Here is a 19,821-nt window from a genome sequence, read left to right on the forward strand (position 1 = left end):
AAGACAGATATAAGATTTGGTGTAAAATTATTTAAGATAAAAAAGGAACTGTGTATAGAAATTCACGTAATTGTTTATTTAGACCCCTGGCGTCTCTCAAATTTCAAACGCAAGACATTGTCAGTTATCCTCGTCTCTCATCCTGATTATTTAAAACTCTGGCCAACATAAGCACACAAATCAATACCTAATATTCCACTAAGTTTAGGTATGCTTATATCTTTAAAAGGACATTGAAAAATCGCATATGCTAGAATATCTGTTGATTACACTGTATACGTATCTCTTCCTTATTTACAATCTCCTCTGTTAACGAAACTGTTTTGGATCGTTGTTAAGAAACTAACAAAAAGATTACGTGGATTGTGCGCGTATCGAGTTCCACTCTGCGTGCATATTGATTATTCTAATTGTTAGTTATGCGTAGCGCGTGCTGTGTCAAAAAAGAAAAAAGGAGAATAAAAAGATAGAGAAGAAAGAAAACATGAAATATAAGTTTGTTTCATTTAGTCACTGATTTTGCCTTTATCGGCGTTGGAAAGAAACTATATATCATAAAAATAAAACGAACGAACAACAAAAGAACACGTTTTATCGGTATTTTAGAAATAACCTGGATAAATTCAAATGCAAAACTGCTTTACGCGGCAATATGCATTTCTACTATCGTTACGAAAAATGAAATCCTTCCGATCCTACAGACATGTATCACTTAATTTAAGAATTGAAAGTTCGATCGAAATATGTATATCACGCTTTGTACAGAATAATAGAAAATTGTGTACATACATAATCATTTTCACTAATAATTATAATGTTATGTGCGAATATGTGTGTTTAATGAAATTATACATATCATCCGTGTGTATGCATAACACCGCACATGAATAATATTTCTTACTTCTTTTTACCAATAATACCAAATAATATTAACAAAGTTACTTTTGTCCAAATATCATTAACATTACGACGAAATGTTAGAAATCATATCTCATCAACTGAAACGCAATAGTCAGAGCTGATTTTCTATCATAACATTAATGAACGAATAATCATGGCAAGATGTTTAAACCGTTCAACACGATATTGTTTCGTGTCTATCGTAAATTCGACTTTTCGTCTCTTTTTGTGCAAAATGTCACGAGATTCGCGTTAATTTGATTTCGTTTCACTGTTCTCTTAAATGTACTTCATAGTGTCGAGAAATAATCTCGTCTCCTCTTGACAACACGTTTTAGCGGTGCTAAGTTGCCTGAATGAAGATATGCAGTCAAATATATATATATCGTAACGATTTCGTCTGATCCACTCATATAATGTTTACAATTATGTTTGATATTGCAACATTGGCGCAGCGAGGTTGGGATGATGAGCCGTATTCATTCTTAGAGCGGAAATACTCTTGTTGTACCACTCGTCCTCGGCTGACATGCCTGAAATGAAGTAATAAATTAGTAGATAAATTGATCCTTATCTTTAGCTAGCTGATTGATTCTTATCTTTAGCTCCGAAACCAAAACAAAAAGGTAATTTTCGTTGAAACATGAAGTTGATCGATAACGAGATTGAACGTTAAAATCGTTTGCTTATAAAAAAATAGGAAATCGCCTTCCTTTTCTTTCCATAGTTTTTATATGTCACCAATGGCAATAATTATTGCGATAATAATCGTCGCGAACGTAAGATAACGATATACGCGGAATATTATCTTTTTAATACGAAGAATTTATTGATCAGTTATAATAAGTTAAATACCCATTCGATTTAACGCGAAAAAGGAAGACTGACAATGAGATATCCATCTATCCTTTCCCATCGGAAACAGCTCGACGAATGAAAGTAAATTTCTTTTCTCTTAAGAAAGCAATCCGGTGAATCGATTTAATGACTTTTCCAGGAGGTTCGTCGTAATCGTTAATCGGCCGATTTGTTATCGCATTAAGACGTTAAATCGTTATAAGAGCCAGAGATATTCGCCGAAGACCTACGCTCTATACCGAGCGAAAACTCGAACACGAACACCGGCATAGACAGCCAATTCACGAATAGTCTTGATTCGATTTTAAAGCGATATTCCATCTTGCGCCGGAAATGATGTAAGACGGCATTCGAGCGGAAATAGAGAGAACGTCTTGGACTGAACGAACGAACGAACGTTTGTACGGATGTCCGATTCCTGTCATTTCCGGTCCAACGTTTTACCAAGTCATTTAATAACTTTAGACCGACGCCTATGATAATTACGAAAAGAAAAAAGAAAAACAAGCAGATGTTTTCATCTCTATAGAATCGAACCGATTCTAATATTTTTTAGCGTTTCCCTCTTTTATATTTCTGCAAATTCTACACTTTGTAATTGGACACGTAACAGCGATAAATCTATAGCATCGATGGTAATGTTACGACAGCAAATCAAATTTCGAATTAAACTAAATACCGACAAATACATTTTCTCATTATACGAATTAATTCTACAACGATTCGTTGTTCGTATTTTGGGTAGAACGTCCAATGTTTGGATATAACGCCGGTTCGCTTAAGCTACGAAGCAAAATATTTCTAATTATAAATTAACTCGCGAGTTAATGAAATCGTAAATCGATTAACAGGCTATTATTCGAATAGTGCATAGTTGGAGATCACGTGAACTTACCCATCGCATCTTGTCTCATACCAGTAACTGCAGACATATTCGACGCTGAATGTGACATAGAAAATGGTTGTGTCATACTTGGATAGGACGTCGTACTCATCTACATGTAAACATAAATTCGTATATAAATTAACTACTCGTTACACAAGAAAAATACGATAGTATAATCTCGTCATATCGTTTAGAGGGGATTTATCGATTCTTTCTCGAAATAAATAAAATCAAACTTTGTTGTTCAAAAGATCGTAGTTTAAATCAACATACAGGACAAGAAATAGTGGAAACATGTTATCGTGGAGTGGTAGTTTGGACTAATATAGAGAAGAGGAATTACAGCTAGAAAGGATAACGGATGAAAAAAGATCGGAGCAAGTATCGGTAAATTTTATAGTGGTACGTCAAACATGACTTCGAAGATCGATTAAGAGGATCTCGAAGCTTTTTTATCGGCAAACCGATACGCTCGACGAATTATTGGCTTAATTAAACCGGTAGGCATTCGGTAATCCGTCCGACCCAACTAATCAGTCGAAATGCAATTTAGCTACATCGACCGATAGCGATGCGCCGGACGCACGCTCAGGTGCACTTCAATTTAATACCTCGGTTAAAATCATTAACGAGAAACGCATCGAATTCATTCGTAGGGATACGATACGTTGCTTGGTAGGCGTGACGCATCCATTGTCAGCGTTAACGATTTTCGTTTTTTTCTTTTTTTTTTTTTTGATATACGTAAATACGATAAAAATATAATGAATTATATCGCGACTGAAACGTGACAATAGATTTACACACCTTGAAACGTTACTCATATTTTATCATGTACGTATCGATACCTAATATCTCGGTTTACAGCGTACGTGAACCTATGTAAAACTATTTTGAGAGAATTTTCAACGGTAACGAAGGATTTCGATGGACGATCTATACGAAGGGTGTCTCAGGTTGCTTTTCGCAAAGCAATGTCAGCACAATAATTTTGTTCTAATCTTTTAACAGAGCATCTGTGCTGTCGATCCTCGTGATTTCTTATTTTTAATCGTAGGATATTTTATGGCACTGTTTTGCGGAAAAAGGCCTGCAACACGTTGTACAATTTATAAGAAGACAAAACCATCGATCGTTGCGAGAGATCTGAAAAGAAATTACGGGTGAATATTTTAGAGACGAATGACTTGCCTGAGGGTAGCGGTTTATTCCATTTATGCTATTGTGAGGATGAGGATACGGTTGATAACCTCTGCTGGCACCTGGATAAATATTCCTCATCATGGCACCTTGGCAAGCAGGAATCGGAGTCAGGGCCTTCTGAAGTTGCTTCTCTTGCTTCCGATACTTCGCTCTTCTATTTTGAAACCAGACCTACCGGTGCGAAGAAAGTGCGATAGAATTTAGGAAAATTCATCGGAAACCTAAGTAAAACGTAAAGTATCGTAATAACGTTTTTCTAATATTCGCGAAAAGTGTAACAGCGAGAGGCGAACGAGCTCGTTAGACGAGCCGACTCGAAGTTTCGAAAATATGTACGTTCGAACTGGTGTTCTCGAATCGAATCTACGAGAACGCGTTAATCAGACTGTAAACGAGGGGGTGGCGGGGATGGGGGGCATTTCTCTTCTCTATCGTCGGTCGCTGAGCTATTCCCGCTTTTCTCGGACTCTCCCCGAGGTAGAGTAGTTTATCTATCGCCATTTTGCATCGGGCAATTTCCATTGTTTCGCGGGATTAGTAAACCCATATTGGGGGTTGCCTGAACCGCCACCAGCGACTCCCCGGCATGCACACCGAATCCCCGAACCTCCAACCGCCACCCTCGAACCCTCTATCGCTCTCGCAACCCTCCATCACGCCTACAACCCCCTACCACCCCCTCCCCCTTCCACCCTATGGTCTCCTTCTTCGTTTCCCCTCTCTTCTCTTCTTCCGGGTTCTCGTGATTCCCTGCCAACCGACCCTTTTCCAAGCAACCCCCAGAAAGAGAAAAGCCTCTCCCCTGGTTGGGGTTGACTTGTTTCCACCCTCGTGGTGATGTTACCAGTGCCTCCTGATTGGCCAATGCCACGACTGTGACGTCACTCCAAGCTTCCTCATTGGCCAACATGTTTTATCGACATTTCTACTGTGCACCGTCTCTCCTCCTCTTCTCACTGTCTCCCTCGTACACTCGTACACTTGTATACACGCACGTAGACACACACACATACATATACACGCACACACACGCACACAGGCATAGTCTCTCATTCTCGGTTTCTCTCTCGTTCTTGCACGCTATCGCATGGCGAAACGAGTGACACACGAGGGTGGCTCGATCAAGCTTGGTTTTCTCTACTTGTTCCGTATCTTTTTTCTTCCGTTATTTTTCTCTATTTCCTTCTGATTTGCTGCTCCCCGTATCGCGTCTCTTTTTGGTCCATTTCTCTCTTCGCGTATTTCTCGTCTTTTTCTTTCTCTCTCTCTCTCTCTCTCTCTCTCTCGTTCTCTTTCTCGATGGAAGTACGATACGTAGTTTTCGAAGCGTAGCTCGCAAAACATCCGCGCCGATGATGTTCCGGTGTCCGTAAGAGGTGGGTCAAAGGGCTGCAGAAGATACGCGAGAACGTACGACGATAGAATGGAAGGGAAAGAATTGCCCGGTGAAAAATTGTTGGGCAATTTGAATATCGTGGATTTTCTATCGTTGTGGGTGTAAATTGAGAGTACTGTTTGTAGAGATAAAGAAGAAGGAAAATTATAGTTGTGAGAACGAGGGAATTTACGACGAATGCGAGCCGAACGAAAGAAGTCGAATACGATGGTCATTTAGCTGGCAATTTTAATCCAATTTTGACTCGAAGTATTTCATCGATCGTTAAACGAAACAAACAGCATCGTACTACGAAAATTACGCTGAAGCACGAGCCTTATATATTTTTATATATTTTTCCATACTGCATCGATCGCATTTTTACGCGTACAAAATAAGAAATAAAACACGACTGTTCGAAATGAGACGTCAGACGTAGCGATGGAAAAATTAAACCGAGGAACCGTCGCTGCGCCAGAATCGACATCTTTTTCTTCCTCCTTCTATTATTAAAAAGACAGTCGACGAACTATTCGTAAAATGTCATTACCATCGTGCATTGGATCGATATAAATTCTTTTGTGAATTAAATCTGGAACACAATGTATCGGCTGTTAGGCAAGGAGATTGTATCGATAATTTCAAAAAGGGACGCGCGTGTATTCGTACGTGTATATCTGGCTATACCTACATCATTTTAAACTGCACATACGGAAATCACGGAACAAGCGAAGCACCACGCATAACCAATTGCGACCCGCATTTGAATTCATGGCACATGAGCCGATTTGCACTTGCACAAAAGATACTTGCATCCCAAATAATTTGAATTTACGTGTCACCCTGAGTCATTAGTTTCGCATCGAAGTTGTCGTAGTTGTCGAGGGAAGGAAGAGAAACTTTCGTTAAAAATAATAATGTCGTAACAAAGAATAATTTTACTTTACGTTCCATCTATAATAATGTACACGATTTTAACCAACTACGATCGTGTACTATTCAAATAATAGTCCGCCGATCGATGATGTGACTTTATCGATTTAAGAGTTGGTTTATCGTACTTTTAAATATCTTGTTTCGGCTTATACATTTATACGCACGAAATATATATGAATTTCCAGAATAACAAATTTAACTTATTCTTATTACTGCGAGTCTTCTATCGGTTTCGTATTCTATCAATTTTTAATAAGACTTTGCGCGATGTACGTTTATACATTCGTAGACGATACGTATATGTATATTTCCAAGCCATAAATGTTATATATCCTACGAGAAGATGAAACAAAGAATAGCATTTTTTTTTTTTTTTGGAAAATGCAGAATTTTACAGAATCCGCGCCGATAGTTTTATTCGTACTGTATACGTTTCTGATACGATACCTTCTATCGAAATATTCAATCGAAACGTAGATTTTCGAAGCATTCTGTTCGAGAATACCGCGCGTCAAAAAGTACTGCGATTCGTTTATTCCTTTTTAAGGCCTTTATTTTTGATTATGGCGATGTACTACTCTATGATAGAGCTCCGATCTAAAAGTCAAAGTTCAAAGTATTCGAGTATGCATCGCTGCAAATTATATTACCCAGCAAATATAACGACATTTCACTTTTGCACACACACACACGCACGTTAATACGTGCTTGCGAATAGAACAGGCCTCGAATCCATAAAAATGGTGGCTCTAAACGTTATTAATACTGCAGGATGTATTTATCAAACGTATCGCCGAAAAGCGTTTGTGACTATCTTGAAAAAAAAAAAAAAAAAGAAAACGATCGATCGTCCCCATTGTTATTTCTCGCGTCATATTTGTAAAAATATTGGTTTAATCGAAAGGAAGAGGTAATTCGAAATGCTAAAAGCGCGAAACTGGATTATCTTACTCCTGCTTCTTTAATACCTTCGCAGGTATCTTTTAATCGAGTCTCTTACGTGATAAATTGTATCACGATCAAAATATCTACTGAATCAATCGTTTTCCAACGCGAATAGCCCGATACGTTTATACAAGAAACAACGAATTGCATCGATCGATGCGTTCAAAATTATACGATGCACGAATTATACGATTTAAACAAACGTATCACGAACTTCGTATAATCTCCACGTAAGCATCAAGGAAAAATCTAATTACACCGGATTATGTCTCCCTGAAAACCATTCGACTTATCGCTAAAAGCTGATCCGTGAAAGGCATCGAATAAATCGGTTGAAATAAAGGTAATTCGTGTATGTTTATCCATAGATAAATATACGGATGCGTTTAAGCGACTAGGTCTCGTAAACGCGGATCGCTCCTTTTATTTACAACTGCTCTGAAAGAGCTTTTTGCGAACATACTTGCGCGCGTCCCTTAAGGCGCGTACCCTACAAGAACTGGAAAGCTAAGAGTTGGTAATTCAATAACCGTGCTCTCCAATCCTCCCTTTCTCCGCCCAGCTATGTTCTGCCGTAGAGAAAGATAGCGCCAGAAGATGGGATAGCGAAAGTGCAGTTCTCTCTCCCTCAAGGGTAGAGAACAGCTCAAAATGTCTGCTACTTTGAGAACCACGACCAAGAAAACTATCCTTCTGTATACCTAAGAGAATACACTCCGTACTCTGATAGCTAACCCACGTATAGAGACAGAAAATGGATCCCGAGATAATGGATTACTCTCTGCAAGAAAATATACCTACTACTACTTTCTTCTTGCCTCATCGCCCACTTTTCTTCCCTCGTACCAGAACACGCGTACACGTACACTTTGTCGAACGAACGTTCGTCGATCGTAGGCTGCGTGTCTTGCATCTTTCGATTTTTACATTTCTTCGTTAGATCATGTCGAAACTACAACGCGTCTCGATAACTAGATCGCGGTTGTTTGCGATATATTTTTCTGCACGCTTCTGGGCTAAAAAAAATGACGATATAACGTAGAGATTTGTCTTGTTCGTTAAACATTAGAACGAGAAGTTTACTTTGTTCTGTATATTTGTCGAGGTTGAGATTTTTTTTTAAATCGGAACATTCGCGGTGTTCTTACAAATATAAAAGTATCTTAAAACCGCTGGATTCGTAATTCCGCGTGGAATATGTAGAAATCATTGTTGGAGAGAGAAAGGGAGAATATTTTCGGAGCCGTGAAAGATTTGACAAGAAAGCGTAATGTAATAAATGTGAACGCGAGTTTCATTCGGAGTGCAGCGATCTAAAAAAGTATATTCCGTCCGATGATAAAACGAGGAATGTACGTTGATAATTTTTTATTTCGCTCGTCAGTTTTTCTTATTTCCTCTCAGATAGGAAGTCAATTTTCTCGTAAAACGCCCACTAGGTAGGCTTCGATCGGAAGTCGAATCGAAGTAAAAAGGTCGAATGAAAACTTAGCTAACTTAATATTGGGTCTCGGATTCACCTTTCTTTTTCCTCGAGGTAATGGGATTTCTTGTGCGGTGATTCGAGAATTATTCTCTTACCACGATGCTATCCTTTTTCTTAACCGTTATCATTATACCGTATTACCATTATCAATAAAAAGACAGTTTCTTGGAAACGCGTGATTGGTCGACCAGGTATCGCGTCTTAAAATCGCTCTCCTTTGAAAAATAAGAGGATTAAATTAGAGCATAAAATGCGCGTAACGTGTGTATAAAATATCTAAAATAAGGTGTACTCGTTATAACGTACAACACGTGACAGAAATCTCGGCGCAGTTTCTAGTCTCTTTTAATTATTTCCACGATAAGGCGCATTTCCATAAATATCCCTAGTCTACTTATATAAACATAAATATGAGAATTCATCGTCCAAAGTAAATACCACGTATAAAAGGTCCAGCTGATTTTCTTTCGCCAGTATGAAAATGTCGATTAAATTGCAATCAGCTTTCTACATTCTCGCGTGTTTCACCTCGTTCCTCGTTAGGCAAAATTCTGCCGTTAGCATTTGGACAGGATAGCGAAGACGTAGAGAGTATCCATCGCGAAACAGGGGTTGCAAAGACAAGAGAAGAGGAGAGAAGAGAAGAGAAGAGGAGAGGAGGGAAGAAAAGAGAAAAGAAGAGAAGAGAAAGATAGGGAGCCGAGCCATAGGGGCTTTGGTACCCTTCGTACGGTTTCCCTCTACTTTTCCTCGTCTTCTTACTCCTCGTCTCGCAACGAAGGAAGAACCTCGGCAAGGCCGAGACGTTTCAGATCTATCTAGGGTGGAGAAAATTCAATTTAAAATGGCGGCTCAGATATAATGGCAGCCTCCGGTACAGCGCCACCCAACCACCCTTCCTTCCCAACTCATCTCAACTTTGCCACCGCCGTTCCCTACCTATTTCTCTTTCATCCAAGAGCACCCTGTTCGCGTGTCGCCATCTTCCAAAATACAAAATGCCGTAGCTACCACGGCAGCCTTCAAAGAATTCCGTAGCATCGAATATTTCAATGAAATAGAAACGCGCGTTCCCTGATAATTTCCAACTTCTTTTCCCAATTGTTTAACGAAGCGCACAACGTTCTCCTTTTTCAATGGTTTAACAGCGTAGAACAAAGGCTCGTTCGAATTAATTCGACCAACCTGAAACTCGTTTATTTGTTTCATTGTTATTCGTTTGGCTGGAGATATTCTTCCTACGTTTTTACCGTCCCTTCTCGATCTAGTCACAGGACGACGAGTAATTTCAGACATGTCTGAGTCTTCGAAACCGATGGTTTGGTCGGTTCTAATGTACGCTCGAACGGTATTCACAGCAATTTAAAATATCATAGACGCTATAGACGAGAAATTCGTCGCTAGATATACATACAGAACGTAACGTGTACTTTCATTCGACTGTGAAATTCGATTAGCGAACTTTTAATCCAAGTTGAAACTCCGCTGTAAAGTTGTAATTCTACCATTTAACTTTATGCTCTTATTTTCCTTAATCCCAAAAGAAATAGCGTATAATGGTTTATCGTGTTCCATCTGTTCCTAAAAATACCTACGTATAATATTCGCGAAGGAACGATCGATGAATCGTGAATGTTATCTATAAATTTGCAGTAACGCGTTTAAACGGAAAAGAGGATTAAATTTAGGAGCAACCTTGTCGGTCGTTTTCGCTGAAAATATCAGATAGAAACGATAACGTACGGAGCACGATAGGTAGTCTGTGTGGACGTTTATACTAATTCCTACGTTCGCGAACGCGATTAAAAAATCAAACAGAGACTTTAACTTTTCTGTTTTTAACGCCATTCGATATCTGAAAAAGAAAAAAAAAACAAAACAAAGAAATAAAAAGGATGATACTTGGTATAACGTAATTAAAAAAACGAGAATAATCCGTCGAATCCGAAAGCATCGACAATTTGCTTATCGTGTTTTTCCATCCGTCGTCCCTATTTACGATCTGTTCGACGTTAACCGTCGCGAAGGGACGCTGGTAACGGAAAAAGCTGCGAGCGATTGAAAAAAACATCGAACGGAGAAATTAGCGGAAACGGTCGGTGCATCGATGTTTCAAAAGTTAATGACTAGAAACGTCGTTTCAAGACCGGCTTGGATACTTTTACATTTGAGGCCGGCAAATGAACGCGTTCGAAAGTCTCCGCCGCATTGGTGAAGCCACTTCCTGCCTGGTGGACACTTTGTGCATGGATTATAACCAACGAGTAAAAGCAAAGCAAACCGCGTTTTACTTGGCATCGCAGTTTAACAGGGTTAAGTCACCGCGGTTCCTGGGCTTTTAACTCAAACAACACCGTCCTGCATTATATATCAAAAGAGCGAAACGCACTGGCGACTGTTTTAATATGTACCGCTCCAGGATTCGGAGGGGCCAGCAGCGGCTCTGCACCAGCTAACGCGAATCCTTTGCCCAGCTACAGTCGCCAGAGTCCTCTCCATCCTGTCCATTCTTTAACGTTGTCAAAAACCGCACTACTACCCTCGAATCTGTCGCGTTTCATCTTCCAGCTAACGCGTTCGCTCGTATCGAATGTTTACCCTTCCTTCTTTCGCAACTCGTCGATTAAACGTAGATCGTTAGCGTTCCTTGATAAAGCGATTAAGTACGTTCACGTGGATACGTCCTTACCGTACCCTTGTACGGTAGCTGATATTTTATATATCGACTATTCCCATAGAGTCGATATATTTTTTCTTTTTTGGTGGAATCTTATAATAGTTTTGTTCCGGTAAAAAGTTCGTGTACGATGGCATTTCGAGAGAACTAGAAAAAAGAACGTATATGTAGAGAGATGTGGTTTACAGTATCGTTCGCAGAAAGAATCGGAGATAACAGTTTCATTTACAAGCGCGATACAATGCTTCGCACGAAACAGTGGGCGAATCAAAAAGATGTATAAGGTTTTAACATGGCCAGCTTGTTCCCCGGATTTGAATCCCATAGAAAATCTTCGGGGAAAATTTGGGAGAAAAGTTATTGTATCAATAGCGGGCGATATAATCGCATTAGTGAATTATCAAAGGTGGTAAACGAACCGTACGCGTCTATCGGTAAAGAAACGTTACAAAATCCGATTTTGTTCAACACCGAGTTGCATTTTTGATGTAATTTGAAAAAATGGCAATTGTACGAACTATTAATATGGATACAGCGAAGAAATTATCGTCAGTTTTTATTTTATTTATCGAAAAAGCGCGTGGCTCTATAGAAATCTCGCATTTTTGTTTTCTGTTCAATTATATTTCTACGTGTTTTTTAAATCAACGTTACTCCTATCGCTACGATCCATGTACATGTACGTTTCTTTCCTGGTTTCCCCAAAATGGTTACGAAGCTCGTTAGAACGAAATAATTATACAATTTTACCAAAAAGCGTCAGTGGCTTCATGGAAATTTCGGTCACTGCATTACGAAATACAGTGTCACGCGAAAGTACGGTGCTCCGAATAACTCAACTATAAACTGAAACATATTTTCTGCGTTACTTTCTCGATATTTTCAAGAAATCGTTGATCACACTTGGATATATGTTAACTGCGATACGAGAAGCGCAGAGCTGGCGAATAATCGCGGTACAACCAGTCAATGGATGATTCTAAAACAAAGGGGGCGAAATAATAAGAAAATGATTTGGTGTAACATTTTTTCACCCCAGGCTGTGAAGATTTGACAAAGTATACTTCGATCTGGCTAATTTCGAGGAGTTTGAACCAACTAACGTTTGAAAACAAGTAAAAAATGTGGAATACAATTTTTCCATACGATGCTTCGCTTTCGAGAAAAATAAATTTGAAACTGTATTATGCGCTAAATATTTCGAAATTTCGTTCACATCGCATCAGTCTCTACTCCTTTTTTTCTCTATCCATTGAATATTCGGAATAGAGGTGCTTGCTCCGTGTTATCTCTAAGATAAAAATATCAAAACACTCGAAAAGTTGGTCGTTTCGAGTCGTCTTTTTCTCATCTTCGTTTCAAACAAAATTTACCCTAGTCTGGAATAAGCAACGAACCTAACTTTCGTCGATATCGATAATCCCGTATCTGCTATTTCCCTATTTTACAGTGGATATCAGAAAGTTTGTCCGAAACGCCTCCGTTTCCACTGATTGACTCTGCAACCCCCCGAAAGACTCGAGGGTATCTTGGATCGACATTTGCGCGCGTAATTTCATTTTGCCACCCTACATGCGTCTTTGATTCGATTATTGCGTGACTCATGGCCAAAAAGATGGACGCACAGAAAATATATATACGAAAATATGTAACGTTTCGCGAGAAACAGCGCGTCAAATTTTGTTTGAAGACCATCGGAAGCTAAATGGGGAGAAAATTTCGTGGGATACATCGTCGAATTTTATTATCGAGGAACAAATTTTCGAAAGAAACCTGCGTCGCTAGAAGATGCAATTCGCTTGATTAACCTTCGAGTTTCCAATTTTTTTTTTCTTTTTTTTTGTTAATTTCTATCGATAAAATAAATTCTCGAAATGGCAATTGTAGGCGTTCGAGAAAATTAGAGGTGAAAATGATTTTACGCTAGTAGCTCATTGGTTTTTACAAAAATGCCACAAAATATTCGAGTCGATTTCACAAGGCTGATCTTTTTCCAATTTCAGATCAATCGTTCGAAAAATTCAATGCTTAGGAGAAAGTAAATCGAGTAGTTTCTTATGTTCTCTGTTTCTTCTTCGTTACAAAGCTACGATACTCACCTGAATTCTAGCCTCGTTCAATTTCGTGGACCTCGCCAATTCCTCTCTGCAGTATATGTCTGGATAATGAGATTTTGCGAATGCCGATTCCAATTCTGCCAGCTGCTCCTGCGAAACAATTGGAAGGCCGTAGTGAAGCCGATCTGAACTACCGGCAGGAAATTTGAACGCTACACGAAAGATCTCGGGGATCGAGGTAATCGAAATTTCGTTATCGAAATATGTGTAACGAGTTTATCCGTAAATAATCCAGCTACCGAGAATCGTAACAATGGGTGCAGACAGTGGCGAAAAACGATGCAACGAACGAATCGATTCTTTTCAATTAGGGGAAACCTTAGGTGGAAAATCGTATCAGGGTTGGGCATTGTTTCGAGAAAATATTTTGAAAATGATTACGCGTTTAAACGATATGTCATCCGATTTGGCTCGGATCTGAACTAAAATTTTGTCAAATTTATTTTAATATTACTGCTAAATCTATTGTCACGATCAAAATCAAATAACAAATAAACATAGTAGTAAATAGGGAATAATTTATTCCATAATGTGACAAGTAAATTATTTCATTTCAAACGAATTAATTAGATTTTCTGTGTGTAAAATATCGCGTGAAATACTAACGCCGTTTTAAAAATTAATTATTTCTCAAACGACTTTAACAAATAATTTTTAAATATGTAACATTATTTGAAAATATCTTCGATTTTATTTTAGATGTTATTTTAAAATAATCATGCGTCAGTCTATTCGGGTATTTGGAATAACCAACTGAATGATCATTGAAAAGATACGTGGCATGATACTGGAAGTTACTTTGATTAAATATATCGATATGTTGGAGAAACTGCGCACAGGTAAAGATCTAGTTGAGAAAACGGCGATTCGTACGCACGCGATAGCAACGGTAATTAATTAGGAACTTTTGTACGTGAGAAAAGATTGGAAGCTTGGAAAATTCATACGTTTTTCTCTTATGCGCGTGAACGTCAAGTTAATGCAAAGTTAAGAGCAAACCTGCGTAAAAGTGGTCCTGTGCCGTCGTCGAGCGGGTGTTGGACAACTGGCGGTGGTAGGTGTATGGCCGATGTGAGGACTCGAAGCACAAGGGTCGGGTTTTAACTTTTTAAAAGCTCCTTCCGCGCCTGAAATTGCAAAAATCAATTAAATTAGTTTTCATTTAGTCGACCTATCAAAATTCATTTCCGAAAATTGAACCGTTCGAAGACAAGCACTTGCTCCAACAACGGAACAATAGTCCCATAAATTCCAGTTAATAAAAACACTAATTTTGTTATTGCATCTTAGCTCTCGTAAAAATCAACTTTATCGTGTCGTAATATTTCGTTGCGTAGCTGTCGCGACGATAGACAACGAAATAAAACCTTTTTATTCCTAACTTTCTGCTAAATTATATCCCGTGAAAAAGAAGAAAACTATCGGGATATTTTCGATAATGTACGTCGTAACCATCGATGGCTAAGGAACCGCGTGCGAATCGAGAGAACGATTGACACGAGGTTACAGTCTCGATGTAGAAGTCTGCGTTCGTCTTGGTTGTTTCACGGTATCGGCTTTATGAACGAACATACGAACGTACGGTCGGGGTAACGGTGGCGAGCGAAGTCCCTCGCACTATGCTAACTTGGTTAGGGCGTTAATGACCTAATCATGTTACATGCTGATTCAATGTTCAAGGATGAATGCTGTCCACTTTACATACCTTGCCCCGTTACCCGGTGAACAGTGAAACTCGGTCAAGTTCAGCCAGAAGACGAGGCAAATCTGCGCGTTATGATCTGTTTCTTAGCGAAACCACCAACACGATGGCAGCGCCTATTTCATATATTTATTTCTTGTAAATTGACAGAGAATACTTGGTACGGATTTTCATCGTTGTACGTTTCACGAAACTTTACGACTGGTACAACGATACTAGTTAGAAAGGCTCGGTGATCGAGGTAAGAAGAAAGAAAAGCCGAGAGTTGGAACGACGACCTTTGGCGATTATGGAACAACGCGTAACGATGACTCGCTTATGGCAACAACAGGTGTCGCGATTACATCAATTTTATTACCATTAACGATGCTAACCATGGCAACAAATTTTCGACCGAGTGCGACAGAAGCAGTAGACCAAGGAAAGATACTAAAGTTCTCGTGTGTGCGAGATGTAAGATGTTACAACGTAAATGTAAAAAATGTAAAATATGTCGAAAGAAATTGTTGAAATAACAACAAATAACGAAACATGCTCGATTTTATTCAAAATTCCTTTGGACGTCGCGTCTTGAATATAAAGCGAAAAATATGACCGAAAACCTTACATTTACTTTTTCTTCCAAGAAAATAATTTAATTCGTTTATTGTTGAAAATCAAACCCTCGTTTATTTTCCATTTTCTAAAGTAAATGGCAACCTTTATCGCGGATCAAAATAATTGGAAAAGGAAGAACCATCGTAGTTACGGTAGCTCTACGACTATTATCCGTCCTCAATACTATATTCGAAATAATTACCAGCGATTTTAACAAGGTGAACGAGCTGACAAATGACACGATCTATGGGATTATTAATAAGACAGATCCCTGCAGCTTTCGCAGCTGTCTTCCATCGGCATCTGCCACCAAATTCCAGTTAACGCGAAAAGCTATGCCGTCGCTGGCAACTTTTTCGATCGATTCTCCCTCCAATTGCAAATCTCTGTCCCTCGATGCTACGAAATTTTTACAACTTACGACTCTCGGATTTCGTTTTCACGAACGTATTAACGAATGTGACGAAACGAAATATACCAAACGAATTTCAACGTATCTCAAAACACGAGAAAAACGTTAGTTACGACGTTTCAACTAAAAGGGAGAATTTACGTGTTTTAACACGTTCCGATACTTGTACAACGATCGCGTTAAATGCGTTTGCTATATAAAATGTCTATAGTAAATAGCAGAGAAACTCTATCGTCCGTATGGGAAGCTGACTTTCGGTAAGTTCGTTCAGGTAGTAATATTAAATGGTCTTTTTTGAAAACAGAAACGGAAACCGTCGTTTGTAGTAGAGAAATTTCGCGGGTTCGCGTATTAAAAGGGGCTAGGGAATCGCGCGAAAGACCATCGCTTGAGTACTTTTAATGCCGCGGAGGACGCAGAGGGTTAACGACATTAATTTTTCCCTCTCCGTTTCTCTCTCTTTCTCCGCTTCCCTTCTTCCATCTTTCTTTTTCCTCCCTTCTTTCGCTTAGCTGAACGTTGCAGAGTTTTCATTTGCATTAGAATACTACGGCAGTTTCATCTCGTTCCTGAAAAGTCTGACCTTCAAGGGAAAAAACAAAACGCTGGACGTTCTCCACTTAAATTGGACCCATCGCGCGAAAGTCATTACCGAATAATAAGATCCGCAGAAATGTAATAAAATTTTACCCTGCGACCTGTTGAACCTCCTATCTTATTTGTAATATTTACAGACGCATCCGATCGCACGCATGGTTTGTTAGAGAATTCTACGTTCCACGAACATCGTCCAAAATGTGATGCCAGTTTCCAAGTAACAACGATACGAATGCATCTTGAAAAGTTCTCTTTATTTGTAACTTTGGTATATATGCCAAGTTATTTTTCAATTTTTGTATACCTTCGTCATAGACCTCCGCCGTCACAGTTCACACAACCATCGTCCTACGCAATTCTCTGAATCATCGTTTCTTGCGAAGCGTCATAAAGGCAAAAACTTTTCAAGTTTTGCAAGAAAGATGGTAATCTGGCTCGTTGGACGCGTCTATCGTTTGCTATAAAGTCGCAAACACGTTCTTGCGTTCCACTGTAACGAGAGACGGGCGACACCAACGCTTACGATCGCATACAGTTTCTCTACCCTTATTGAATTCCCGCACCCATCGTCTTGCCAATGATTCATCCATAACTTTATTACCGTAAACTGGCGTAATTCGGTGGCGAATTCCAATTTGAAAGAATGTCTTCGGCATTCGAGAAGCGTAAGAGCGTCATCGGCGGGATTTTCAATTCGCGTCGGCGTTTTAAACGGGCGACGATACTAATTATTTAAACAGAAAGTTTGTCATGACTCGTGTCGATGTACGACCGAATTCCATACGTAGAACGGTCGTATTTTCATAGTATGAAAATTTTGGCTTTCCGCAGAATCGTAATTCGAGTCTAATTGATTTGATCTTTAGAGTCCTCGGAAAGAGATCGGTTGCAAATTATGCACGTTGCATGTATGTTTTAACTATCCGGTAAAAACGAAGCTAGAAACGACCAGTTTGTCGTAAAATCTTCTACTCCGCGATGGAAAAACGTTAAACTCGTTAATGATAGCCAACAGCTGGACTACATTGAATTCTGGCACTAAGTACAAGTTACTGTCAATTTATAGCAAGAGGGAGGAAGACAGAGTTCCGTTCAGCATTTCGCTTCGATGACAAGACTCGACACGCGTCTACATCCAACGATTCGAGTGAACCCCATTAGCACACCCTTGGTGCTAAGCTCTCTGAAACCCCACGAGCACATAATAATAGCCTATAGAACAGGTACCACCATATGGTCTAGTCCTGCACCCCATTGTCAACACTATAACCGATCTTATCGTCGACGTACGTGTGTACTCGAGGCTCAACAAGCGGAAAATTCATCTATATCGAGATGACACGTTGCCCATTTTTACCTCCAAATCATCCTCAACGTTTGTATCTCTTTCGTTCGTGATTAAAGGAAACGGACTAACGCGCGATCGTTCTAAAATAACGTCAAGCCAGATAAGATCGTGGTATACGCTATCGTTTATATAAGTATCCGGATACTTTAGCCGATTTGTAGTAACAGCAAATGGATGCTGGTAAGATACATAAATTGGTAAGAAACTAGTGGCTAAATATTTATCATCCTCCTATAGAAGATTAAACATTTATCCTCGTTGCATATGAAATTCATCGATGTATCTATCGCTTTCCATAAAAATTTTTATTAAACCCTCCCCTCCTAACATAAGCAAGTGCGCGAATACCTAGCGTTTTCTAAGCATCGGTGTATCGCTTGGAAGATCGTTCTCCAAATATTTTACTTAAACGTCCGAGTCGGTCGTGAAACGAGTGGGCGACTCGAAACATACAGAATTGAAAGACGAATGAATTCAGAGCGATACTCACCAACGGAAGAAGTAGCCCCGACGCTGCTCCTTCCAGGCGTCGCGGCTGGTGTCGGCGGGCTTGCTTCGAGACCCTGGTGAACCCCGTAAAGGCTGAAATCTTGCTCGTTCGAGCTCGTGCTGCTACACTTCCTCTTCTCTTGATTGTGATTCAAGTGGAAGCTCTCGTTCTCGACGAGTCCAACGCCGAGCAAACCGAGATTCGGCCTCAGTTCGTCCATCAGCTTGTTTTGACCGCAGTTCGCAGCTGCCGCCGCGGAAAAGTTCAACTGCCTGCTAAAGATCGCAGGGAAGATGTTGAACTGCTGATGATCGAGGCTCAGGGCGGTCGTCGGGAGCGATGAACCGCCACCGCCGCCGCCGCCGACGGAGGTGCCCCCGACGGAACCGACGCCGCCTGCACCGGGACCCCCGGTACCTCCAGACAGGTCGTTAGCCAGGGTGATGCCGGGTTGACCTTGTTGAGGTCTCTCGTACCAAGTGCTCCTGTTGTTCTTTCACAACCTACCAAGACATCCTCTGTCGTTCCCCTTCTAGAGGCGGAACCACGATCGATTTTTTTCCGATCTTTCGCACTCTTCTCTTCTCTGTTTCCACGAAATCCGAAATTTTTCCAATTCCTCGATCCCTTCCAAGGGTCGATCCTGCTATCTAAATGTCCTAGCACAGGCTCGTCGCGCGCGTATCTTACTCGTCGACTCCTTCAACGGACGTATCTCGCTTTCTAAGTCTCTTAACGCAGATTGGTCATGATTTCGGATACCAGATCCTCCGATTCTTTGCGGTGACGAATCCTGCGCTAAGGAAATTAGGAAATTCTCTCAACAGACCTGCCGCGTATAAATTCTACGTTCTTGGATATATCCGACGAGGAAGGTTTGTCTTTGCAGCTTTCGAGTCGATTACGTGCTTCGAAGCTTCTCGCTTGGACGCGCTGAGAGATCCGTCCTTTCGATTTTACTCGATCCTTTCCGGAGCGATCGTTCGTCGTTGCTTTTCGAAACGATTTTTCGTTCGGACGTCTATCGTTACGTCTCTGAGCGATACGATTTTGTAAATCGATGTTCGAATGGGAATTTTCAAACATGTACTAGCATGTGTTTATGACGTTTCGAGCGTTCGATTCGATTCGCGAAATCACATATTTACGTGACAACGCGTCGACTCGTTGGTGACTCGAAGCAACGATCGCGATGTTTACTTGCGAGCAAGAATTCAGAGGTACGTTCTCTAAGACTTTAAAGTACGCGTAGTCTCTGGTGGACGAAAAAGGTAACTTGGTAATCTTGGTAA

The 19,821-nt window shown here is 40.0% G+C and overlaps 1 protein-coding gene across 1 annotated transcript; it reads right to left on the bottom strand.

Moving 5' to 3' along the window:
• Positions 1–13: 13 nt before the first annotated feature.
• On the bottom strand, positions 14–19,024 carry LOC138185503 (homeobox protein unc-42). Its single transcript, XM_069124482.1, has 6 exons — positions 18,530–19,024; positions 14,383–14,510; positions 13,366–13,473; positions 3,836–4,018; positions 2,654–2,753; positions 14–1,433 (listed from the first exon to the last, which is right to left on the bottom strand). The coding sequence occupies exons 1-6, from the start codon at positions 18,747–18,749 to the stop codon at positions 1,327–1,329; spliced, it is 846 nt and encodes a 281-aa protein (XP_068980583.1). The 5' UTR covers positions 18,750–19,024; the 3' UTR covers positions 14–1,326.
• Positions 19,025–19,821: the final 797 nt, after the last annotated feature.

Source organism: Bombus flavifrons, chromosome 12 (assembly GCF_040668555.2).
Source record: "Bombus flavifrons isolate JBK064 chromosome 12, iyBomFlav1_principal, whole genome shotgun sequence".
NCBI classification, from domain to species: domain Eukaryota; kingdom Metazoa; phylum Arthropoda; class Insecta; order Hymenoptera; family Apidae; genus Bombus; species Bombus flavifrons.